Below are 26,038 nucleotides of genomic sequence, written 5' to 3'. Positions count from 1 at the left end.
AAGCGATACACATTATTTGTCAACACAATGTAAATCATTTATCAAAGTGATGCAGAATATTTTTGCATCATTTAAAACTGATGCAAAAATAGAAAATAAATAATGTAACACCACACTTTGTTTTGTAGTGGCATAGTCTTAGTTATAGATATTAAAACCTAAAAATTGAGCAATTGAATAAACATATGTAAATAAACTTACTTGGTAATCTAAGTTTAACAAACACGGTCTATCTTTGTTTCATAGCTTAAAGATAACACATGTTATTATTTCAAATAAAAGATAAGCTAGGTGCATGAGAAGGAAACAAAACATATTCAAAAGAGAGCTACAGAAGCTAGTATATGTTTTGATCAATTTAGCAATTGAAAAGAAATCCCAAATTAGCCATATCTGCAGATCTGTCTTCTCCTATAATATAAGAAAATCACAAACATGTGTATATTGATAGAAGAAAGGAATCGTAAAATTCAGGAGATGAAGAGACGTCAGTTTCGAGATTAGTGAAGGCCTATGATCTAATTACAAAGTTTTATAGCTTATTGGCGTCTCTCCGCATTGAGAACACTCAGATGTACATGGCATATTTTTATTGGAAGGATGAGAATGGCTTGAGAATATTGATGCGGAGGGCTTGAGAATATTGATGTGGATGGCTTGAGAAGCCTCTTATTTGAAAGTCTTCACTAATTTTGAAATCATATATATTTGAATGCTTTTGGCCTGTGTATCCTATACGTTATCAAAATTCTATAAGATCTCCTATGTCTTGAAATGGAAGCTCTAAGACCATGCGATGAAATTACTGTCTGCTATCTATATAGAAAAATTGTGTATGGAAGAAGATGATTTCAAATATGCTCTTGGTCCATCCATATCATTTTATTTTTAAAAGAAGATGAAAGCCTCTATTTCTAAATTTTTCGTGGTCCATCCATAGCATTTATGCTCCTCAAATTCATCGTCATAAAAAACAAAATCCAATCAAAACATACGCAATATTTTTGTGTGATTTGAAACAATTAGCCTTACTTTTTTTCGTTGGATTGCTCCAATCATTCCATCATTTTGGAGTAACGATATGTAAGTGTTTTAGAACAAGACGGTAGTACTATAGACTCTCCAAGCTCCTCCAAGCAACACTTTCATGCTTCCATCTATCTTACAATTTAAATAAGAAAAGATCATCCTCTTCACTCACCCTCTGATTGCCTTGCTTAGCTTGAGTTGTGATAGAATGTTTTGAGGGAACCCGTACTTAATTATTTAAGTGATTTTTTTATATTCCCTAAAATAGAGGGAAATAGCGTGGGTTGCGAGGGAAACTAGAATTACTTAAACTGCTTGCCAACCAACAATATTGTGTTCTGAGGCAATGTTTTTTTTTTTTCTTCTAAAAATACATTTAAGTGAATTAGTAAAATAAAAATTTCCATCTAAAAGACTCTTAATTTTTTTGGAATACATAGTAAAATTCTGAAAAAATCTCCTGATAATCAAATAGCTCATATATACGGATATTTTTCTATTCGAGAAAGTAAACTGAACTATAGTCTCACGAACAATGGTTTATTATTGCTCAAGGATACATCCATATCCTAACATGTCTTACGTATTCGTTTCTATGATATTTGAAGATCCGGATTCCCAAATCTACAATGTGCAACACGGATATATATATATATATATATATATATATATATATTAAAGTATACTAACACATGTGTATGGATAGATCATTGACGTCTGAACAAAATGTATGGATCAATATGATCATCAGCACTGAACATTAGTATAATGGACATACCAATGCGGAAACAACACATCGTTCATACTGAAACGAAGTACGGAAATGAAAATTAATACACACAAAATTATTTGTTTATACAAAAATTCCAAATATCAACTATCAAAACAAACGAAACCAATTCATAGCAGGCGTTATATATATATATATATCAATATTGAAAGAAATAAAACTTTCGTAGAACAAATGAAAATATCTTAAGAGAGATGTAGATCGGACCATAATGCTTCCATTCCCCAGAAGAGATGAGGATGAAATTTAGATTCAGAGTTTCAGACAATAACACTTCTCGATGTCACCTTTTCCGTCCCCCCCCCCAAAAAACACATAAAACTCCAACAATCACTCATGGATGGATCATCCACTTAGGGATTGTTTTATTTTCCCCTCTTACTTTCTTGAATAAGAGGAACAAGGCCAAGATCTTCATCGTGTGTTCGTATATGTCTCAAGATCCCTTCAAACTTTTTATTGTAGTTTGATGAGACTTGTTTGGTGGAAGTTTGGTGGTGCTGATGATGATGATGAGGAGAGAGAGAGAGAGAGAGAGAGAGAGAGAGGGGGGGGGGAATTATAACTTAGGAAAAGAAGAAGAGACATGATGATTACTGATAAGTACAGCATTGAAAATAGGTATAAAAAGAGAAGTAAATTGTCAAAAGAATCACAAGTATTTACTCTACATATATAGTCAATATACATGTGGGTTATACAAAATAATCACAAGTATTTTATTGAAGATGTGTGTCAATGAAGCCCTAAGCGAAAGGACCTGTGTAGTACCAAAAAAAGGAGACATAGCGCGTTGTTTGACTTGTTTTTTTTGTTTTTGTTTTTGGGTTCATTTGTTGAATTTATATATATATATATATATATATATATATATATCCATGCATATATATACCTCCTTGATTAGGATTTTTCTCCCCTTCGAGATATGGCAATCGTACTACATACCACAATAAAAAAAAAACATATAAAGGTCACTCATGGGGTTTTTGGATTGTGAAACATTCTTTGTTTTTATTATCTGAAAAGTTAAGTTGGCCCAAAATGGCTAGAGCGAAAAAAAACAAAATACACCGGTAGGTGCTTGTTTCTCAAATCACTTATTAGAAGCAATAATTTGTTTGAATATATTGTACCTTGTAACATGTAAATGGGTCCATAAAAACCAGATAAGAGGTGTTTTTTTTTTTTTTTTTTTTTTTTTTTTTTTTTTTTTAAAGTTAGTTTTATGCATATTTAGATAGCCGATGCAAAACATGCATTATTAAGAAAAAAATCTTTCTCTTGATATAAATTTCTATAATTCGACTTTACTCTGAAGAGAACTCATCACCAATAAAGAAATTGTGACGAGTTGACAAAATATATAAAGAGTTGTGACATTGTTGCCATACGATAGCAGCCACAAACTCATATTCATAGGAAAAAAAGCACATATACACTGTTACGAATCCATCTAGTCACAAAATTAACGTGCATGATGCTCAATAATTCATAATAATTATTATCCTATATACTATATAGTGTCAACGCCCGTGTCTCTGGGCTGTTTTTTCCCTCTCGACTTTGGATCTTGGACATGATATTCGTTCGAGATAATACATGTGCCAGCAGTCCATATAAGTCGTCAGAGAAAGATCAACATCGATCAAATACCCTTTTTTCGCTTATCGTGAACTTTTCACTGGCTACTGGTGCTTACACTTCACATATATCCAACCTAGATAGATTTACACGTACCCATGCGCATAATAATTTAGTAATGTCTAATTTCTAAACCAAAGCCAATATCTTTGTAGCTGCAAGCATTTCTCCAACCCATTAGACAATAATGATTACACACTAATATTACTCAGAGAAATCGCTGGCTTCAATCCCCCATTCGTTAAGTCTCACTGTGATAATTTCAAAGGAACCTCTATAAGTGTACTCAAAAGCTGTAGTTGAAATTGAAACAAGTTTTAAACACAGACACAATAAGAAAATGCCACCACAATGGACCAACAAGAAGACTCTCTGTCTCTGAATTATTAATGGGCTATTATGATCTGTTTTGGGCCGTTACTAATTACAAGTGGGTCTTTTGAAATTTGAACTCTATATATTTTTTAAAAAACAAAAAATGTCAGTGAAAGTTTTGAATTCGATAATTAAAAACAAATTAATATAAGAAAATAATAACGAATTTAGTGATAGTGTGAAGTGTGGTCTCGTCTCCTTCTCTCTTGTCTTCTCCAGCTCAGAGTGCTTGTGGGGTTTTCCCTATGGAGCTGCCTCTATCTCTGTCTCGTCGTCTCCTAGGGTTTTGGATTAACAAACCACAATTCACGAGGCTTGAATCATTCTCCCCACTTGCTGGCGAAGATCCCCAGATTTTGCTCCTACGGTTTTTAAAGCAACGATTTTTTTTTTTTTTTTTTTTAAAGCAAAATCTTTAACAATGAGATCGAGATCGGAGAGTAAAGAAGACGTCGGAGAAGATGAACTCCGACGACGAAACCCTTATGAAGTCCTTGGCATACCTACCAATTCGACTGATCAAGAGATCAAAAGTGCTTATCGAAGAATGGCTCTCAGGTCTTTTCCCAAACTCTGTGACAAAAAGTTTAAAACTTTTTGTAAATTTTGATGTTGTTTGTGATGCCATTTAGGTTCAGAAGTGATGAAGAGGTTTGGATCACTACTTGGTGAATCCAAGCTGTGTTTGTTGTTATACTAGTACTGAAGTTTAGTTATATTTCAAGGTACCATCCTGATAAGAATCCAAACGACCCGGTTGCAGCTGATATGTTTGAGGAGATTACATTTGCTTATGAGGTCTTGTCTGATCCGGAGAATCGGCATCAGTATGATGATACTACTGGCTCTGAGGTGAGGTTTCAATACAAGTTCTGAGTTTTTTTTAACATCGTTTCCTAATCTTTGATGGTTGATTGAGACCAAATGGTTTAGCGTTGTAAGGTACATGTGTTTTGCTACTGGCTTCATTAGTCTTGGAACAAGCATTTTACACTTTTGCAGTGTCTAGATAAAGTTAAATCACATAGTTTCTAGTTCTTCTTTAGATGCCCTTTTGTCCAAAATCGACTAAATTTTACTATATCTAGTTTTATATTGGTTGACCTGTGGTGTTTATGTAGGCTCCTGATCCGGAAAATGAAGATCTTGAGCTTGATCTTTCAAGCTTAGGAGCTGTCAATACAATATTCGCCGCGCTGTTCAAGTGAGTTTCGTTGAAACAGGCTTTCTCTACTCTCTGTTATTCCATTACTACCAAAATTCCCTTAACAACTTGATGATTTTGTTGAACACAGTAAGCTTGGTGTGCAAATCAAGACAACTGTCTCAGCAAATTTATTGGAGGAAGCGCTGAATGGTACGGTTACTACTTTGCCTCTTATGGTTGGGCAAGGTGTTTCCAGAAAGGTATGATAATTTAGTTGTTTAATACTAGCATTGCATTTCTTTGCATTAATGTGGTTCTGTAATCTTCTCTGACATATTTGCTTCTCTAACAGGTTGAAAAACAATCGGCTCACTTTTATTCTGTTACGTTAACAGAAGAAGAAGCCGAGGCCGGATTAATCTGTAAAGTGCAGTCATCTTCTAAGAACAAATTCAAGGTGCGTTGGCACAAACTTTTGCCTTTCATGCTCATGAGTCTCGTAGTTGTTTTTCATATTCTGTATCATACCTTCTGATTCCTTTTGCTTTTCAGTTACTTTACTTTGATCAAGAAGAGAATGGAGGACTGAGCTTGGCCCTACAGGTATCAAGTTCCTTAACATATGTCAAAAGTTCTGCATCCGGTTGACTCGTCATGCCTCTAAGTTTGCTCTGGTCACTAAACTATGTTTTATTTGCTTTCATTCTACAAAAGGAAGACAGCAGGAAAACAGGAAAGCTCTCAACTGCAGGGTTATACTTTTTCGGCTTCCCTGTTTACCGTTTCGATCACAGGGTTAATTCAGTTAACTATCTTCTCTTCCCTCTTTAAGTTCACACTTTTATATATATCTCTCAGTCACCAATGTACTCAGTTGTCTACCTTTTGGTCACAGAGGGCTCTCTCAAGGGATCCAGAGACCGGATTTTTCAAAAGGCTCGATGCATTCCAACCGTTTGAGATCACTGAACTGAAACCTGGATCTCATGTATTTGCTGTTTACGGTATGTTTTGTTTCATTCAATTACACTTATAAATGAGTTACTAGACAACTCTGTTAGAAGTAAAGTAACCTCACTTGGTGTCATATTACATTAGGTGACAATTTTTTCAAAAGTGTGAGCTACACTCTAGAAATATTCTCATCTGCTCCATTCGAAAATGAGAAAGAGAATCTCCGGTCCACTGAAGCACATATAGTCTCGAAAAGAACTGAGCTATTGAAGTTTGAGTCTGAATATCACGAGGTCTTTGCACAGTTCACAGAGATGGCTAGTAAATGCACAGGGGAAGTACAAGAGGTGAGAGAGAGAGCTGCCAATATCACACCGTTTTCTTGGTTACATAACTGACATTTGTTTTGTTTGCAGATCGATGAGCTTCTCAAGAGGAGGAACGAGATATGTGCGGCGTACACAATCTTTCCACCGACGAAGCAAAGTTCAAGCAAGAACAGAAGCTGGAGCAAGGGAAAGAGCAAGAAAAAGAGCAGTCTTCTAATGGAACCTAGAGAAGAAGGAGAAGTCGCAGTTAGGGAAGAAGATAGAGTGAAGAAGAAGAAATGGTACAAAATTCAGCTGAGGCAAGACAAGAAAAAAACCTGAAGACACTCTTCTTGAGTTTGTTTCAGGCACATAGCTACATTCCAAAAACGATATTATATGTTTCAGTGATAATGTTGTTTATGCACATAGCTACATTCCAAAAGTGGTATATGGTTTCTTATGCTTTGTCAGGTTCATCTCTTTGCACGCTTCTTCGGATTCATCTCTTCATATGTTTCGACAGTTTCACATTCACATTCTCTGTCCTCACTACTGCCAACTGCTTCTTCTTCGGAAGTTTTGCTGAAGCAGTTGGAGTAATTGAGTTGCGCATATGGAGTGTTATAAGGGCAAGTAAGGCTCTCCATTGATTCACAGTTTTTGCTGAGTGAATCTGGTAGTAGTGATGTGAGTCTTCTGCAGTTGTGTAGATAAAGTTGTACCCGATGGAAACTTCTCAGGCAATATGGAATCCTCTCAACATTAGTGTAGCTTAGGTATAGCTGCCTAACACTGCGAGGAACATTTGTTAATGCCTTAAGCGTTTCCATTGCTGATTATGTTGAGAACACGAAGATGAGACCATAGCCTAATTGATGAAGGCACTTGTTCTACCTCTCTGATGGAGATAGAGAACTGTGACATGTCTAGAGATGTATGGAAAGTTTCTCAAACTTTGGCATGCTGTCATATTGACCGATTCAAGAGATGCCAAGTTCATGTGAGTTGGAATGACTTCTAGCTTTGTGCAGGCATACATGCTCAACACTTTTACTTTTGTGAAGGTTTCGAGTCCTCTTGTATGTTCACTCGGTTATTTTCATCGCTTACACTAAGGAATTGAAGGTTGCGCATTCTCTTGAAAGCTCCTTCGCTTACAAACACTTTGCTGATTTTGGATGTGTATCAAAACGATATGCCAAACACGGTTCTAGTACCCTATACCAAATTCCAAATAGAAGAAACTATTAGCACAATACCAAATACGAAAAAGAAAGTGTAAAAGAACTTACTATATTATATTCAAAAACATCGTAAATCTCATGATCATCAATTAAGATGTGGCGTTTCCAAGGTTCTTGTCTATAAATGGCTTGTCTACCCATTTGTTGTAGTAATTTGTGCATCACTATATATGTCTATGAGACTATTGACTAGGTTTCTCAACCCATATTCGACATCCTAATTACACTCACCGAGAATGGCTTTTAAATAATCTGGTCCGTGGAAGCTCCGGAAGACGTTGTATCTCCAACTCCGAGAAGGAGGAGAAGACGAGAAAGAGGAAGCCATGAGAGATTGAAAGAGTAGTTAACGAGAATTATAGTATTTCAAAAGGGTAGCTATATTATGAAGACCAAGTCAGTGTATTAGTGCAAATGCGTAAATAGAGGAGAAAAAAATGTCTCAACTGTTTCTCTGTTTTCATTTTAAAGACCGACTTTTGACTATTAACGGAAAACTACAACTTTAAGAACATATTTTTTCGAAAATTTGGAAAAGGTCATTGTTAGTGATGGACTTGTGAGTGAATCTGGTTCAAACAAGTGCGAAAGATTTGGGGATTATTTAAATCTTACCACTTTTTTTTTGTCAGTTTTAGTGGAGAAACACTTTGATCACAACTCTTGGAAAATGGATCACAACTCTTGGCAAACCATTATCATTTATGGATCGATATTAACCAATTTGTCTATGGAAAACATATATTTTCTTAGCATTTCCTTTTTTTCAAAAAAATTTGATTGGTAACCTTTGACGGCCTTGTTTGCAAACGAACTGTCTTGAAGATTACCAATCAACTTGACGATTAGAAGAAGCAATTGGAGTAGATGATTGGAAAAGATGGTTGAAAAGAGTGGTTAGAAGGAGAAAAACCGGCGGTTGTCAACCGCCCCAAAAACAAAGTGGTTCGTTTGCAAATGAGACAGTTGAATTTATTTTTAAATTCTATAAATTTTTAAAAATAATATTCATATTTATTATTTTCTAAAGGAACTTATGAAAATAAAATTATTTTTTTTGAAATGTTTTCATATTTAATTTATTTTTATGTTATTTTCTATAATAACTTGTTTACTATTCAACCGCTTGTTACCAATCAAAACTATTATTTAACCGCTCATTTTAATTTAACTGTTTTTTCTTGCATTTTTTCGAACTGCCTTTTTTTGAACTGTCTTCTTTATAACTGCTAAAAATTTTTTAACCGCCTCGTTTAAATGTTATTATCAATCGAAGCGTAATGTAATAAATTGTGAAACTTGAAGTCCATATAGAGAGGAACACAAGCATTAACAATTAAATTATTAAAAATCAGTGAAAATTATATATATATGGTATCATGGGAATCATGCTGAACTCGTCCATATGAATATACTTTACTTTTTCCAATAAGTGCCAATAAGAAGACACAATTGGGAGAGGAAATCCTCTAAAATCAAATAAATAAAATTTATATCAAGACATTCTATCTATATAATAATAGCAATCTGAATAAATATTCTTCCAAATCTATTTATTTCTTTAAAAAAAAAATTAACAGTTTTTATTTAAACATGTTAAGTGTTCAATGAATTCGAAATTTAATAACCAATAATTTTCAAGTACTCAAAATTGTTTTTAGACATACAATATTTATAGTGAAAAATTTCCTATAATTTTATAATATATATATATATAATGTTTTGAAAATAAAATTTAATCAGTTTCTTAGAAAATACATTTGATATATACATTTTTTACTTATTAACATTTTAAAACCCGAAAAATAATTGAAAGGGTCACATTTTCCTGTGGTTATTATAACCATTTTTCATGTAGCTTGTCACTTATGTAATTGCAATCTTATTCATGTTTAAGTTACTAAAAACACTGTTTTCAGTTATTTAGATAGAATTTTAATTATTAAAATATATTAAAAGAAATGATTCTAACCTGTTTGATTGAAAGATCCCCAAACCAAAAATTCCTGATTATTTCTATGCTAGGATCCTCAAACAAAAAATTCCTGATTATTTCTATGCTAGGATTCTAACCTGTTTGATTGAAAGATTCCCCAAACATCTTATATTCTTATGTTTATTCCCACATAATTATATAGTTCAACATATATATATATATATATAGATGTAAATGTTTTTATATCATATGACATCACCTTATGAAGAAAGAGTTAATTGAACAAATGTAATAGATATTAATTAGATAAATTTCAACTCAATATTTTGTTTTTAGATATATTTTCTTTATCACTTTATGTTGTTGTTGTTTAAATAACAATATGAAATCATTGAATATGACACTATACATTTTCAAAATAATTGTATGAAAAATTTAGAAAGATATTAAAAATATTAATTGAGGAACACTCTTAAAATGACATGATGATACAAATAAATGCGATTAACAGTTGCGTATTTTTGTAGCTTAATTTTTTTGTTTTTATAAAAACAATTTCTACAGTTGCTTCTCTTTAGAAAGTTGCGTTTGTTCATTGTAAAGATATGTATCTTACAAACAGTTATGTCTATTCAAACTCACACATTTTTTGAAATCTATAGTTATGGTGATGCCATATGTTTTCATATAAACATTTACATATAAATATGTTCAACTATATAATTATTTGGTAATAAACATAAGAATATATATATATATATATATATGTTCAAATGTATAAATGTTTGCAACTACTATTTATACAATATTGAATTAGAAAAAAGAACTAAATAAAATATGTGAATTTGAGCACATTAGATATTATTTTAAAAATGCAACTACCTATCTTGTGTTTATAGCATTAAACATTATTTATTTATTTGTAAAGATTTGTATCCCTCAATTGCATATTTTAAATATAATGTTGTTCAAAATGATTAAGTGAAATATGTGTAAACATCAATGACAAAATCTGTAAATATTATAGTCAAAGGGTAACACATTATTTAAATGAACATAAAACTCTTTGAGAACGACACGTCAACATGAAGTTTTCGTTAATCACACGTTAAAGTAAAGTTATCTTGTAAGGATATTTCTCGATAAATATATAAAGAATTTTTTAAAAATTGTATTTTTGTAAATAATTTAATAAATATATATAATTAAAGTTTTTCTTTGTTTTTTAATTAAAAATGAGTTCCCCCCCATATCAGAGGGGATCAATACCTCCATTTTTGGTTTAAACTTTTAAGTTTTGGTATATATAGTAATGAAAGGTTTAAACTTTTAATTTTTGGTTTTAACAACACCTCCAATTTTTATCTCACATTCAATTACTCTTCTCTTTACATGTTAATATTGTCAAGTATGTTATCTCGCTTTAGCCTCTGAGTTAAAAAAAAAAAAAACTTATTTCTTGTTTTTAATCCGATAAAAATGAAAATTTGACCACCCTCATCATTAGATATATGCAATAGGTAAATTCAGTCAATAATATATATATATATATATATATATATATATATTTTTGTTATCAAAAAATTAGCTCATATGAGCCAATTCCGTGAAAAACTGTTCAATAATGTTCATTCAACAACTGTTCAATAATGTTCATTGAACAAAATTTTTTTGAACAGTACCTGATAAGATCGTCTCAAGATTTTTCAATAAAGAATCTGTGAAGAAAACTGTTATTTTTTTTTTTCAAACCGTTGGGTGTATTTATGGAAGCATAGACCTCATCTCATCTTTGGAGTGAGAGAGATCATAAAAACAACCCATATCAAACGTATGCACAAAATTTCTCCAAGAAACTTTGGTCATCGATTTAGGTAAGCAAACAAAACCTTTTTGAAAAAGTTTGGTGGACACTTTTTATGAGGCTTATGCGTCCATAATCATTAGTGATTTTGAAAAAATCATACACATTTTTATTAGCTCATTGAGAATTTTAATGACGTAATCAACATTCTTGAAAAGATTTTTAACAAAAAACAAAAATTCACGACAAGATACTTAAGAAGATATTGAACATCTAACATCTGATTATGTTGATGGGGATGGTAATTGTGTAACATGAATTTTCCTCGTGTAGCACATGATGATGAATTTTGGGTTTTCATAGTTATTGTATCAAAGAGAGAAAAATAGTTCATTTATTCAAATAACTATTACTGAGAGCAAAAAAAGAGAGTTGATATGTTCTTCATATGTAAAATGGAAGATAAAGTGGGGAGAAAATATGGCAATGGAGATTTGTGTCTATGAATATATAAAACGATGTTAAATTTTGTAACATCCACGAACCAGAATTCCGGTTTTGGGATGTGCATCGATCAATGCAAGTATTGCATCGGTCGATGGAAAGCTGGTTTGTTCGCGAAGCGAGTAAGTTAAGCGCTGCGTTTTGGTGTTAGGAAACCTTGGAAGTCGAGTTTAAAAGGAGCTGTTGTCGTCTTTAGTCGGGTTTAGCTGCTTTTTAGAGAGAAAAGAAGAGAGAAACTGTTCTTGTGGCGTTTTGAAGTTTTCTAGCTTTTTCCTGAGAGATCTTGCATGTGGAGTGGAGATCTGTCGCTGAGATCATTGTATGAGCTTGCTAGGAGTGTAGATCTGTCGTTTTAGTGTCAGAATCTTCTTTTGATCTGTTCTAAACTTGGAACATAAGAGCAATAACACACAAGTGGGCAACAACCCGCATATTCAATGAAGTTGAGAGACCCTCCTTGATTCACAGCTTCTCCAAGACGGACTTTTCTAACGAACCCATTATCTCCAATGATGTAAGCTGCAACCTCATCTTCATGAGTTCCCATATAGTAGTTATTTTAGGGAAACATATCAGTTTTAAAATAGAAAACTACGCAAATTATAGTTATAGTATCTTTCATTCGGCAAATAAGCATTAGAATAACACACAAATGATTAAGACTGGAAGTAGTATTCTTACGTTAATCATGTTCACCAACTCTCCTTACTTTTCATTATGTATTTCTTCATTCTTGTATGTATCCGGGTAATTTAATTACCTTGTAACAGTACATAAAAAATATTTACACTTGAATAAGATCCAAGAAAAAACTTGAAATCTTTAACAAGAAAAACGGGGGAAAAGAGCCCATGCCATGATGGATGAGATGACGATTTGACGAGCGTGAAATCTTTAACAAGAAAAACAGAGGAAAAGAAGCCCGGGGAGGGTGGAAATCATCTAGAAGAATAGAGAACGCATGCCAGTCTTCAGGGGCTGTAACATCCGTGTTTCGGGATTATATTTTGGGTTGTGTCGATTAAACTAAAAAGGTGGATTTTTAATTTATTTCGGTTTAATTAAATCCTGTTTTAATCTAATTAAACCAAATCTCCCTATTAGTCTTTCTAAAAGTGACGTCTCCTTCTCCTTTTTGTGGATTGTCAACACTGGAGTCTTGGTCTATTTGGTGTGATGCTTCGTGACGTCTCGGGGTCGAGAGAGCCTTGGTCAATTTGGTGTGAAGGAGAAGGAGAAAGAGATCAACAAAGCTTTATCTTAGAGAGTAGGGGAAGGAGAAGGAGCAAAATCGTTAGGTTTGAGAGGAAACAGTTTCGACACATCAAATCGTTGTCAAAGGTAACAAAATTTGGTAGAGTTATTCCCAAGTGTTTTATTGTCATTCTCTTTTTTAAAGAAGTGGATTTGTATTTAAACTCGATGAGTTATTGGCAGTTTCGTGAGACACGTTTTCTGAGACGCGAGTTGGGACCATCTGGGATTGTAACTGAGATCGTGGTCTCGTCTAGTTTCTGATCGACAAGAGATTTTGTGGGATTTTTTGTGACGTCTCGGGGTAGCTTTTCACCAGAGGGATTTGATAGTTAACATCTTTTATTTATTTATTTTAGGGTTTCATCCTTGACACTGTTCTTTTCTGATGTTTCTGTCCAGTTTGCTTCAAGGTTGCTTTTGGTTATGTGACTTGTTGTAGGACGTTTCTGGACTGTTTCAGACGTGAGGAGAGTCTCTCCTGGTGAAGATGTTGTTAGAATCAGCTTGTTGAGGTGAGTGTGTGACCATGAGCTTATCTGAGCGATTGGGTTGTATGACTTGTTTTGTGTGATGATATGTAGGTGTGCTAAATGTGTTATTGGGTGATCTGCTCAATGACTAGTTTGTTATGTTTTATTTGTGGTTATACTCTTGATTTGCTAATATGTATAGCTCGTAGATGGGAGGATCGCCTCACTGGGTATTTATGGTAATACTCACGCATCTCATTGTGTTTGTGGTGCAGGTAAGTTATGTGTAGCGTGGAATCATGACTATAAGCAGAAGGATGATCTAGAGTCTCGATTGTGTGTTTTTGGTTATGATATTTATGTTAGAACCTTATTTAGAAGTATGTTAGGTTGGTGGATAGAATGGTTAGGAAGGATATTGTATTGGTGATTATTATTATATGTATTCCACTGTGCATGTTATTGATTTATTGGTTGTGTTGTAATTAAATATTATGGAGTATTTAATTATATTATTATTATTATTAAAAAAAACGGGTCGGGTCGTTTCAGTTTGATATCAGAGCCCTTAAGTTTCCAGGACGGGTTAATGGATGGTTTAGAGCAGTTTAGGAATTTAATTGGGAGAATTATTTTTCTGTTGTTTGATGAATGATGTTTTTGATCGAATTGATTATGAGTAGTTCGTCAATTTGCATGTGGTATGGAGTTCTAGTATCATCCTCTTCGAGCCTTGATGAATGATGTTGTTGATGGAATTGATTATGAGTAGTTAGTCAATTTGCATGTGGTATGGAGTTCTAGTATCATCCTCTTCGAGCCTTGAATGAGATTCCACGGTAAGTTATTTAGTGTGTTGATAGTCGTGTAGTGTTTTTAGCTTCTATGCGGGAAGTGCAGTTGGCTATTGACAAGTTGTTGGAAAGTAGGGGATCACGCCTGTATCGGGAAATACCGTTGGCGGTGATTTGTGAAAGTGGATGTGTTGGAAATGGAGAGGTGACAACTGACTTGCTCAAGCCTTGTTTTTCAAGCATCATTCTCTCCTCCTCAGCTTCCCTCAGATCCTCACTTAATTCCGGTTCGATGACTGCTCTATAGGTATCAAGCAATTCCTGGTGTATGAATCCCTCTTTACCATCCTTTGTTAGAGCTGTCTGTAGGCAATCTCCGATCGTTACTTCCTCAAACGCTTCCTCGCTTAATTTATCTAATTCCTCTATCCAGAAAGTTTGCCCTGCGATTGTGGGCTTTTTTATAGTTTCCCGAATATCGAACTACATAGTGAGGTCTTCGCCGAGGTTCAGATTGATCTTCCCGTTCCTCACATCTATCATTGCTCCTGCGGTGGCTAAGAATGGTCATCCTAAAATCATCAGATCCTTTGGTTCTACATCTATTTCCAAAACCACGAAGTCGGTCGGTACTTCCACTGATCCTAATTGTATGTCGGTGGTCTTGAACTTCTCAAATCCAAGTCGTTTGGCTACAGTTAATGGCATTAGGGTGACCGATGCCCCCAAGTCACAAAGACATCTTCCGAATGTCAGAGGTCCAATCGAGCAAGGTAATGTGAATGATCTAGGGTCACTCAGTTTCTTGGGTGCAATCGTTCTCTGGATGACAGAACTACACTCATGGCTGAGTATAACCATTTCTTGGACTTGTTTGATCTGTTCCATCACCACATCCTTTAAGAATTTCTGGTAAGGTGGTATCAGGTTGAAGGCATCCATTAGAGGCATGCAAAGCTCGAGTTCCTTCATCTGCTTTTCTTCGAACCAGGTCTTATACTTCTCAAGAAGCTCTTTGTGAAACCGTCCAGGGAATGGCAGCGGCGGTTTGTAAGGTGGAGGAATGAATCGTCTCTCTTTCTGTTTGTCAGTTGGTGGTGAGCTCACCCGAACGTCCATCCAATCATTTGTCAGGGTGACCAGATCCAGTACAGGGTCGGGTTGATCTGCTGAATGATTTGGTGGATGAGTAGAAGTTGGCGGCTCACAGAGATCCTCCCCAACTAAATCATTGCTGTCCTCAGTAATGGTTGGTGGTGCCTCATGAGTCGGTAAATGGCGTCCACTCCGTAGGGCTATGGCAAGAGCAGACTCTTGGCTGGTGGAGGTTGAAGCCGATTTATCAGTAAGCGTCTGAATTCGTGAGCTCAAAGCGTCAAACTTGATATGCAGCTTTTGATAATTGGCTGATAAGCGACTAGCAAGATCGTCGAATAGTGTGTTCATGTCGAGGGCATCACATTTCTGAGTGGGCAAGACTTGTTGCATCATCGATAGCAAGTCTAGTGATGATGAAGGTGGCAACAGATTTTGCGATGAAATTGTATTATACTGTTGTGTCGGTGGGGGTAGTTGCCTAGCAATAGGTAAGCCACAGTTTAAACTATTTGGAGTGGCTGGATTGATAGTCCGGTGATTGTGGATGTAATATACCCCTTCAGGAATAGCATTCTCCCCATCTTGTTACCGAAACTGGTGTTCCTCAGAGATTGAATGGACATGTTGTTGCTGATTGTGGAGTTTGTCCAATTTGTCATTGAGTGCTTTCATGTCTCGCTTGTACTTGACATCGTCCTCTTCAGAAGATCGTATTGTGCGATCATACTCCTCATTGTAGTGCCCATCAAATTGGGCTAACTTCTCAACTAGGTCCCAACCTTCATCAACATCCTTGTTGAGAAAATTTCCATTACTAGTGGTGTCCAGCAACATCCAAATCTTAGGGACTACACCGCGGTAAAGTGTACTTAGCAAAGAAGCATTGTTGACTCTGTGATGTGGGCATCGACTGGTGTATCCCTTGTAACATTCCCAGGCTTCACTGAACGTATCATTGCTTTTCTGAACAAAGCTGGAGATGTCATTATGCAGCCTTGCAGTTCTGGAGTTGGAGAAGAATTTGTCGAGGAACGCCTTTTTGCATGCTTCCCATGTGGTGATAGACTCCTTGGGAAGTGATTTCTCCCAAACATGTGCTTTGTCACCCAAAGAAAATGGGAAAAACCGGAGTTTGAATCCATCTTCACTAACTCCATTGATTTTGGTGAGGCTACAGAGCCTATCAAACTCATCTAAATGATCCGATGGGTCCTCCATTGGCAGTCCATGAAACTTGTTGCTCTGAATCATCTGGATGAGACTACTCTTGATCTCAAAATTGTTTTTTTGAACAGCAGGGTATGAGTAGATGGAGCATCTCTTGCTCTTATGTTGGTCCTCTCTTGAGAGGCTTGTGGACCATTCTGATTATTCATGACCTCCTCAATTGTTGTTGGCTGCGGTTGTTGTACTTGTTGACGGAGTAACCTTGGTCTGTCAATGTTGTCGATGAATGGACTCAAGTGTTGGCTACCCTTGGACCGTGTTTGCATGCACAATCAGTTACAGAGTGGATACACGAAGGCCAAATCGATCCAGGTGATCGAGTGACGGGTCGGGTGGGTACTCGGGTTGTACCTGAAATGCAAAACAACCAAACACAAAAGTTCCGAACTGATGGATATAAAAAGAACTTGATCTAGCAAGTGCTGAAAAATCTTAAATGTAACAAACAAAATTCAACCAAATGGCAACGACGCCAAATAGATAACAAGATTTTCATCCAGGGTATCAATTCACTATGCAGTTGGAGTACAAAAGGTTATCAATCCAAATGGTTGTTATGCTAGCAGATAAGATATTATCAAAACAATGCATGTCAAGCCAAGCAATAGTGGGGGTCTTTCTAACAACCTAAAGTAAGCAAAAGTAAATAAAAGAACAAGAACCACACGACCTAAGCACTCAATGCAAACATTCGGGTACATGATCGAGTGGGTAATCGGATGACAGAAGAAATCAAGAACACAAGGATGAACAGCTCAAAGGTATACCCGAGGCTGGTGATTGAGTACCAGTTCGGGTAAAGGGTCGAATTATAGGTAAAAGCTAAACAATCAAGATGCGAAAGCTTCTAAGGATGGGGTAATCGACTCATAAGTGCTCCTGATCAAATTTGGATGTCTTACATGCCTCAAGCAAATATTCCATAGACAATGAATCTCTAAACCTTGCTAAAACACACTCGTGATAGAAACAATCAACCTTAATCACTCCCCTACCCAACTCTCGTTGGAGAAACATAACTAAGCAGGCATTAGAATTCGATTCATTATTGTCAATAAAATCCTTACACATCTAATCTCTTAGGCTAAGTGAGTAAATCTATAGCATTGATTGATTCAAGCATTTCAACAACATCTGTCAATGGCAAAACACTCTAGATCTAATCTCAACCTCTCGGTCTGAAAATAGCATTAAGAACACCAATCTAGAAAGGAACTTTTATAAAATAAACATTCAAGCTAAGACATACTAACCGATCAAGAACACATATTTGTCTATCCCATCCTTAGAAACCTTGATTCACTACTTAGATCTCATGGTGAAAAGCATAAAAACACAAATGAATGAAAGTTTCATTGAATTGAAAATAAGATAAAAGTGATAGAGTACATAATCGAAACTGAAAAGAAAGCAAAAAGAAATAGAAATCGAATCCTAACAGAGCAAGAAAATGTGTAAATCGCTCTCTCTCTCTCTCTCTCTCTTAGAAGCTCTCGCTCTCTGGTTCGTGAGTGTCTGCGACGTGTTTTGGGCGAGAAGAAGAAAGGGGGTTTATATATGGAAACCCCTTTAACCTACCTGCTCAGTTATGCCCGAAGGTCCTCGGCTAGGGCTTCGTGTTGTTCTTCCTGCGCTCAGATCCTCTTTGATCAGGTTGAGGTTCAGACTGTTCTTCTCGCACAATCACTCCTTCGGGTATATGTTCAGGTTTTACCTCATTCTTCCCTATTTTGGGCTCCAAAGCACCTGTTTTCATTCAAAATACACAAATGCAACAATGCAGCACCCTAAATGGCCTAAATGCAAATTCCTACGGTTAAGGACCTAAAAATGCTAAGGTTAGGGTATATATTATGCAAAATATGGACAAAAAGGGTGTCTAAAACATGTAAATTGGAGAGTTATCTGGTACCAAGCGGTTTTTGGGAGGTATTGATCATATTGTTGCTGATGCGTGGAGGATGAGAGTGGAACGTAACTTCCAGTCTCTCAGATGTCCTGAGGAGTTTTGGGTGGATATAGCGGTTCACAACCTGATTGGTGATGCTCAGTTGTGGTGGAGTTCTGTGGCTGCTAGGAGAGTGCAGAGGGAGATGTCTAGGGCTGACTTCGTCATGGAGTTCAACCGCAAGTATTTTCATAGAGAGGCACTAAATTGGTTGGAGGTGAAGTTCCTTTAACTATCTCGGGGGACTCGGTCAGTGCGGGAGCTGGAGTTGGAGTTCAGTCGACTTCTGATGTATGGGGTCCGGCAATAGAGTCTGAGGAGGCTCAGATCAGGAGGGTTTTGAGGGTCCTTCTTGACGATTTGAGGGTTCACTGTAGAAGGCGGAGTTATGCTACGCGTGCATAGCTGGTTGAGACTGCAGCAAAGATTGAGGAGGATACCCGGGCACAATCAGTGGCGGTTAGTCCAGCAGTTCAGCCTAGGAAGGCTTAACATTCTGGAGGTTCTGGCAAGGGCGGCAAGCCTGCGCAGGGAAACAAGAGGGAGTGGGAGGCTATGCAGAGGCCGAGTGGTGTAGGTTGCTTTGGGTGTGGGAGCATGGACCACAAGGTTCCTAGCTCCCCAGAGGAGTGCTCTGACAGCAACGGTTCGCGTAAACCCGTGCATACTTAAGAATTCATGGAATTTTTGTCCAAAGAAAAGAGGAAAAAAAGCAGCAAAAATAGCAAGAGATTGATAAAAAAAAATACAATGATACCCTAGAAAATTAGGGAAAAATCAGTATCTTGGAAGTGAGAAAAGAGAGAGGAAAAGAGATGTATGAAGAATGTCTTGGCCTGAAGAGAATCCATATGCCATTTAACGATATTATCTTGGTAAAAATTCACCTTATTTGTGCTTAAATATTGACTAATGAGATGGCAATGTAGATTTTAGAGATTCCAAAGGATTGTGGGATTTGAGTAAGGAATGTTGATTCTTTCCATTGGTTAAGTATAAGAAGTAAGTTCTTGAGTCAGGTAAATGAAGAGTGCGAATAAGAATCATCATGGGGTTGAGTGAGTTCCCAGTTTTCATACCTCTTTCACAAGTTTAACCTTCTGTTTTGCTTAAGGGCAAGCAAATACTAAGTCTGGGAGAGTTGATATATAATGGTTTTTGAGGTTTTTAACCATGATATAAGTGTGCTTTTTGAGTCTTTTTATTTTTTTTAGGATGTTTTTGAGTATCTTCAGGTTTTCTAGGATTTTGACACAGATGAAGCAAGATGGAGAAATTTGGATCATTTTGGAGCATTTAACCGGAGAAATCAACTTGGAGCTGATCAAGAGTGATGGTGTCGGTCGACACCCATGTAAGCCGACACACGAGCCATGTTTTGGAAGTTTTACAAAACTTCCCGAAGTTTTCCATAATTTCAACACTAGTCCCTGACGTGTTTTACGACATATATATAATGTTTTTAGGTCTTAGAAACCATGAAGCTTTATTTTCTGTAACTTTTTGAGAGAGAGATCTAGAGAGCCTTGGGGAGACAAGTCAGAACTCAACCCTGTTGAGAGAAGATTTCGAACTCCCTTACTTCTTTATTCTCTTTTTTATGCAATTTATTCAACTATTGATTTGTGTTCTTACAATGATGTCTAAGTAGTTTGTTTGTTAGGTTTAGGTTTTTTCATAGGGTTTTTATGGATTATTATATCTGATTATTTTTAGTATTCATTATCTTCTGTGATCTTCATCTTTGGTTGTTCTTCATATTAATTCTTGATTGATCACCTAGAATTAATAACCTAGGAAAAGAAATTGATATGAGGATATAATTGATTTTTCTGATTAAACCTTTTGATGAGCAAATTTACTTTTTACAAAGATATTTGATTTAGTTTTTTTTTTGTGAATAATCTAAACTTGTTTTAGAGCTGGTTTTAACCTTGAATTTTACGAAGAAATTTGGATTTTCGGGTTTTAAACTTAGATAATATTTGCAGCGAGAACTGATTTATTTTACAAAAGAGTTTAGAGTTTTAGATATGATTTTTGATTGCTTGAAGTATTTAATTATTTGATTTAATATTCTGTAATTCCCTGAAAAATTCCTTAGACGTAGTTTTTTAATTCATTGAATTTACAACTCTTTAATTTAATATTTTTGTATTGCTATTTTCTAAATTAAATTAATTTGTTTAGCGTAATAATAAAACTCTATAATCTATACTACAGTTATGGGTTGCGGTTATAATAAAACTCTATAATATTTTTGTATTCGTTTTGTCGTATTTTACATATATCACCAGAATGGAACACCAACCAGGTTGCGGTTAGACCGCTCTGTCCAGCTGGTCTTGTCTCAGTTTAAAACTTAAAAGTATTGCTTAAGTGAAATATATATACACTACAACAAAAGTCCACATTCATAGCACATGATAATAGCTAAATTTCCTCAACTGCTATTAAAGATTGTTTATAATTTTGGTTATTATACTATAGCGTTTATTAAACGCTAAGATGGAAAATCTCTAGGTGGGAATCTAAAATTGTTTTATCCGCCAATACTTAGCCAAAATAATTCATTTTGTACCGCCAAAACACTTCAAACCTAGAAAAAACCACTTATTAGTTATTACCAATCGAAACGGCTTCAACTGCTAGCAACCCATATCGAAAGAGAGATTAGTCTCGCGATTCATGACCCTTGAAAGCTGAAGCAGGTTATCCTTATATTTGGATTCTGTAAAGTGTTTTTTTTTTTAATCTAGTTTGAAGTATTTATATCTGAAAAATATATCTGTGAAAGACCTGAATCAGCTCTACGTTCATGACTTATGCAGATTGATTTCATGTTTTTTTTTTTTTTTTTTTTTTTTTGCAAGCATTCAAGTGTGTTCAACAACAGTCTCTCGGATTGGTAACGATCCGCAGCAAAATTTGGTTTTTGTCTCTTACATCATAACGAAGTCTCTCCCAAATCAACATGTGCATTGCCAAAGATAAGCTAACTTATGCTACTGCCTAAAAATGGTAATCATTCTTTTGTACTTGTTTAGAAATGAGAAAATTTGACAATAACGATGAAGGTTATAATTTATGAACACCATTAACGAATATATGTAATAGGAAGAACGAAATCAGCCTTTTACATCCTTAGGCTTCTCATTCTTAATATTCACAGTCGTAATTATTCCATCCTTCGTCTTCTCGAGGATCATTGGAGAAATGTATTCCTTCATTGTAAAAGAAGTCCCAGCTAATTAGGGTAGCCTACAAAATAAGTGTATTGGTATTAGACAATCTATATCTAGCATTTCATATCTAGGAGATTACCATTACATCACTAACAACTATAAATATATAACTGCTTATATAGATTTATAACACAAATCAACCAAGTCTCATTTTTCATCACCTTATATTGATAATTATTTAGTTTATTTCAGGATAGAACTTACAGATTCATGAGCCAATAGTGACTTGGGTTCTCGACCTTGTTTTGATGTTCTCAAGGTATGTGAAACCCGTAACCTTCTATGAAAGCTCCTAAGTGAATCCATCATTGGCGGCCTTCTAAACTTATAAGGTGAGTTTATGAATTGTATTGTAGGTTTTGATGTGTTTGATTGTATCATACGTCTAGTTTGGTATTTATATAAGTAATGGAGGAGAAATTATAGAGGATGTTTAGGGGTTTGATTGTTCTATTTTTCAGTTTATGTTTTTCGGAAAGTGAAAGATTTGGTTAGTTTTGGAAATGCTTTTGATTTGAGATGTTATTGTGGAGGATGTTTAGGGATTTGATTGTTCTAATTTTTTAAAAGTATGGTTGAAAGATTGATTACATGATTGTGTGTAGGCGAGTAAATAGCTAATTTTGAAATAGTCTTGATATGGTTGGTTCCTAATTCTCCGTAATACAATATTTATTATGATCTATCTATCAACATATTGATCTCTCTAATTATTTATTGTATTTGTTCACAGGTATCTGTTTGGAAATGATTGTATCAAAAACAGGATCCGAATAGAGTAATATCGCACATCTAAGGACGCGTGTTTTCACTTAATTAGATTACCTCTTTGTCCTTAAATTTTTTTTTTCTTATTCTTTTTTTTTTTTTTGTAGGGGCATTGTATGGCATATTGGTTTTATTGTACTTTTTTTTTATTACTAAGTGTGCTTCCCAATTATTAATAGTATAGATTTGTTTTTAATAAATATGTTTCTCTTTCTAAAATATAACTTATTTTTTAGTTTCACTAAAGTTTTTAACTAAACAAAATCTTTTTTGATTGAGAGATATATATTTTAGGAAAAACGTAGAGAAAGAGAAGGAAGAGAGAGAGTGTGAGAGAGAAGCGACTCGATTCAGGGCCACGAATTGGCGCGAATTCGTAGGGGAAGAAACACAGAACTCGGCGAAGAAGAAGAAGAAGAAGACTATGGCACTCTCTGAATTTTTCATTCACTATTCTCTCTTCCCGTTTTTTCGTTTTTTCGTTTAGGGTTAATTTGAGCTTATCATTTTGTTTCTAATATTATAAATTTGGTGTATTTGTACCAAATTCTTCCTACGTCATGTCCTCGCCCGACGGATAATATATTTACGCAACCGTATTTGCCATTATTCTGGTGTTGTATAGTATGATGAACTATCAGAGAAGGAGAGAAACTGAAAAAGTACTATCATAGTTTGCCTTATTAATCTCACCCAATCAGTCATAAGTTTTCTATTTTATTATTACGAAATCCAAAGCATATGATCATCCACAGTTTTCTTCTTCACTCACGATATTAACGCAAACTGTTGCCACTTTTTTGTTAGACATAAAAGATCTTAAAGGCCTCCTGCAATGCCTACAAATTGCATTAAAAGAAGTTATATACATATAAATCTATTTTGTGTAGAAACATAAGAAACAAGTGAACAATATAAACAAGCAAGTCAATCAAAAGATCTCCCTCGTCAAAATTTGATTAATTCCATATTAATGAATAAATAATATCATAATTAACAAACCTCAACTAGTTTGGGCTCAGTGCTTGAATAAAGGTAGTGAGTGACTCTCTCCTTCTCCCTTTTTAGACACAAGTCACACTGCCATATAAAACTATTGACATTAATATATATATATATATATATATATATATATATATATATATATATATTTACTTTGCTGAAATCGAATAAAATTACATATATATAGGCGACATACCTTTAGCAAATAATCAGAGCTAGAACACTCCTTCATCCACATTGATGCCTTGCGAGAATAGTAAGATACAGTATCTTGAAGCATGAATCTTTCAAAATCCTCTTCATATCTTTCTATAGTTCCCATCCCATTCTTCGCATAGACTTCTAATACGTTTTTCACTTGTTCCTTATCAATCTGTTCTCCCTCACGTTCTTTATGAATCTGGCAAATACAAGTTTCGTTCGATATAAAATTCAAGAATCAGGTTCGACCGGAGTTTTTTCATTACAAAATACCAATACGTACAAGTGCTAGTACAACTTCTGTGGCCGTGGACTGCATCTCACGATAAACCTGACGTACATAATTGCATAATCCGTTAGAAACTTTTGAGGCAGTGAACATTAGAAGTATAGGGATATGCATGACAAACCAGGTCGTGAAAACACGTCAAGCCAACTTCACTCAGTGATGGAATGCGTCTCCGAGGAATAAAGTATCTGTCAAGATAACCAAAGACCCAGGTTAACCCGTGGAGCAGAATTTTATGGTTCTTCCACCTCCTAACAAGTTCTCTTAGCATATCTTCACCATGCTTCTCCCTTAAGGATGGCAACACCTAAACCACATAAAACAAGTATTAAATATTTGCTTAAGCTTATGAAAAATAAGAGGAATATCTTTTGATACTCACAGTTTGTATAGCATAATCTTCAATCACTTCGCAATACTTCTCATAAAGCTCTGCTTCATAAGCGGGTTTATGGGTGCACATTTTGTAGGCATTTCTTTAAATCACATGAGAAATCACTGTGGTAAGTAACCGTACGTAATAGTTAACAATAACATATCATAAGATTCCAAACATTACATAAGAATAATAAGATGGCCTACGTACGTGTAAAAGTAGAAAATTTGCAGAGCGTCAAATCGTGGTTCAGACTCTTCTTCTAGAATTTTTATCAGCTTGATAACATCTTTTTGTACGAAGGACCATCCTTCTTCAAATGTAAATTTTGTGTGTAGTGCCATCATTCTAAAATGAATCAAGATCTGTAATAAAGTAATAACCACGAAAAATATTTCTGAGGTTATTATCAATACTTTCGCATCGGCATTCAAAACTAAAACTAATTAGAAAACCAAAAGAACAACTGCAAAATGTTACGGCATCCATTGTGATAACGCAAGAAATAATCACCAAGAGAGAAAGAACCACAAATTTGAAAGAAAACGATTCAAGAGCACGATACAATCTTTTGAAAGTCATCAAGAACTGTGTTTGCCAAAAAAAAAAAGTCACCAAGAACTGTGTAGAACCTTATTCAAAATTTCTTCTTAACTAAGAGTTTGTTTACAAGTTGTTAGGCCTACTCAGGAGTTAGGGGTGGATTTAGTGCCTAGGAATAAAATCAGAGATTAAAAAAGATTTAGTTGGAAACTAGTTTTAGGATTATTTTATTAAATTAATAATAAAATAAAATAACATAAATTTAAATATATGTATAGTTTTATCCGCGCTAATAGAAAGACATCAGATAAAATATAAAACTATGATATTTGTTTTTCAAATTTGCGGTAAGCACATAAAACATATTTTTAAGACAAGATTTTATGATTTTTATCAAAAGTTTGTATAATAATTATAGTAAAAAATCACAAACTCCTAATAAAACAAGAATATTGATTTCCATTTAGCTCTAAAAATAATCGGTATACATAAAATTAAGTAGAAAGTAATAGGATTAGGCATAAAATAATCGGATTAGACGGAGGGTAATCGGATGACTGATTTTTTTTTATAAACATTGTTATTAATCGAGATAGAAATGATGTGCTTAGCGATTTTGCCAGATGTAATCGATTATCTGCAGGTATCACGTACCTGGAGATTCCCAATAGTATGAATTCTATTTCACCTACTTCGATTAGCGATGCGAAATGAGAAGCTTACAAGTGAATGAGGAAATGCCTATAATATATCCTATACAAGGTTGTTACATCTAAAAGAGCTACGAGAATTTTCTCCCAATGGAAGCAATGGGTGCATTTATCATCCTGGGATTTTCTTACATGAAAACACAATTAAATGCATTAACAAAACAAAAGTAACATAAAATCTAATCCAATTTAATTTCTACTTTATGATTTAATCTACAAATTTTAATACTTATGAATATGAAAATCAAATTATTTATCATTAAAAGATTATATACAGAATCATACATAATTAAATTAAGAGAAATGAAATTCTGAACTGAATTTTAAATACATGTATTTAATCATTTATTTATATAGAAATGATTTATTTAAAAA

General features: G+C 34.7%; 2 protein-coding genes, 2 long non-coding RNA genes and 2 other non-coding genes across 10 annotated transcripts; 3 read left to right on the top strand and 3 right to left on the bottom strand.

The window, feature by feature from the left end:
• The first annotated feature begins 3,943 nt into the window (after nt 1-3,943).
• On the top strand, nt 3,944-7,503 carry LOC104700751 (chaperone protein dnaJ 39-like). Of its 2 annotated transcripts, XM_087458867.1 has the most exons (11): nt 3,944-4,393; nt 4,561-4,687; nt 4,957-5,039; nt 5,131-5,242; nt 5,335-5,439; nt 5,535-5,585; nt 5,697-5,786; nt 5,878-5,986; nt 6,081-6,283; nt 6,353-6,546; nt 7,115-7,503. In XM_087458867.1, exons 1-11 carry the CDS (start codon nt 4,257-4,259, stop codon nt 7,266-7,268), a joined length of 1,365 nt encoding a protein of 454 aa, XP_087314993.1. In that variant the 5' UTR covers nt 3,944-4,256; the 3' UTR covers nt 7,269-7,503. The 2 variants fall into 2 exon arrangements, with proteins under 2 accessions (XP_087314993.1, XP_087314994.1); XM_087458868.1 differs by lacking the exon at nt 7,115-7,503 and having other exon boundaries at nt 3,950-4,393; nt 6,353-6,723.
• Nucleotides 7,504-8,769: 1,266 nt separating this feature from the next.
• Nucleotides 8,770-8,879, bottom strand: LOC147941061 (small nucleolar RNA snoR98). Its single transcript, XR_015563014.1, has one exon. It is a non-coding gene; the product is annotated as a small nucleolar RNA snoR98 (small nucleolar RNA).
• Nucleotides 8,880-16,243: 7,364 nt separating this feature from the next.
• Nucleotides 16,244-16,350, top strand: LOC147941060 (small nucleolar RNA R71). Its single transcript, XR_015562984.1, has one exon. It is a non-coding gene; the product is annotated as a small nucleolar RNA R71 (small nucleolar RNA).
• Nucleotides 16,351-21,176: 4,826 nt separating this feature from the next.
• Nucleotides 21,177-22,583, top strand: LOC147941058 (uncharacterized). Of its 2 annotated transcripts, XR_015562862.1 has the most exons (4): nt 21,177-21,240; nt 21,403-21,550; nt 21,967-22,106; nt 22,508-22,583. It is a non-coding gene; the product is annotated as an uncharacterized LOC147941058 (long non-coding RNA). The 2 variants fall into 2 exon arrangements; XR_015562863.1 differs by lacking the exon at nt 21,177-21,240 and having other exon boundaries at nt 21,411-21,550; nt 21,957-22,106.
• On the bottom strand, nt 21,405-22,117 carry LOC147941059 (uncharacterized). Its single transcript, XR_015562864.1, has 2 exons — nt 21,979-22,117; nt 21,405-21,790 (listed from the first exon to the last, which is right to left on the bottom strand). It is a non-coding gene; the product is annotated as an uncharacterized LOC147941059 (long non-coding RNA).
• Nucleotides 22,584-23,186: 603 nt separating the features above from the next.
• On the bottom strand, nt 23,187-25,761 carry LOC104700750 (putative cullin-like protein 2). 3 transcript variants are annotated; one of them, XM_087457172.1, is made up of 9 exons: nt 25,608-25,746; nt 25,043-25,122; nt 24,621-24,775; nt 24,417-24,510; nt 24,156-24,341; nt 24,029-24,076; nt 23,741-23,944; nt 23,545-23,622; nt 23,187-23,381 (listed from the first exon to the last, which is right to left on the bottom strand). In XM_087457172.1, the coding sequence occupies exons 3-9, from the start codon at nt 24,755-24,757 to the stop codon at nt 23,346-23,348; spliced, it is 783 nt and encodes a 260-aa protein (XP_087313298.1). In that variant the 5' UTR covers nt 24,758-24,775; nt 25,043-25,122; nt 25,608-25,746; the 3' UTR covers nt 23,187-23,345. The 3 variants fall into 3 exon arrangements, with proteins under 3 accessions (XP_087313298.1, XP_010414616.1, XP_087313299.1); XM_010416314.3 differs by lacking the exon at nt 25,043-25,122 and having other exon boundaries at nt 25,608-25,761; XM_087457173.1 differs by lacking the exon at nt 25,043-25,122 and having other exon boundaries at nt 24,417-24,532; nt 25,608-25,674.
• Between the last annotated feature and the right edge of the window lie 277 nt (nt 25,762-26,038).

This window comes from Camelina sativa, chromosome 7, assembly GCF_030686135.1.
Source record: "Camelina sativa cultivar CO46 ecotype springtype chromosome 7, ASM3068613v1".
Classification (NCBI taxonomy): domain Eukaryota; kingdom Viridiplantae; phylum Streptophyta; class Magnoliopsida; order Brassicales; family Brassicaceae; genus Camelina; species Camelina sativa.
This window is presented reverse-complemented; position numbering and strand designations above follow the sequence as displayed.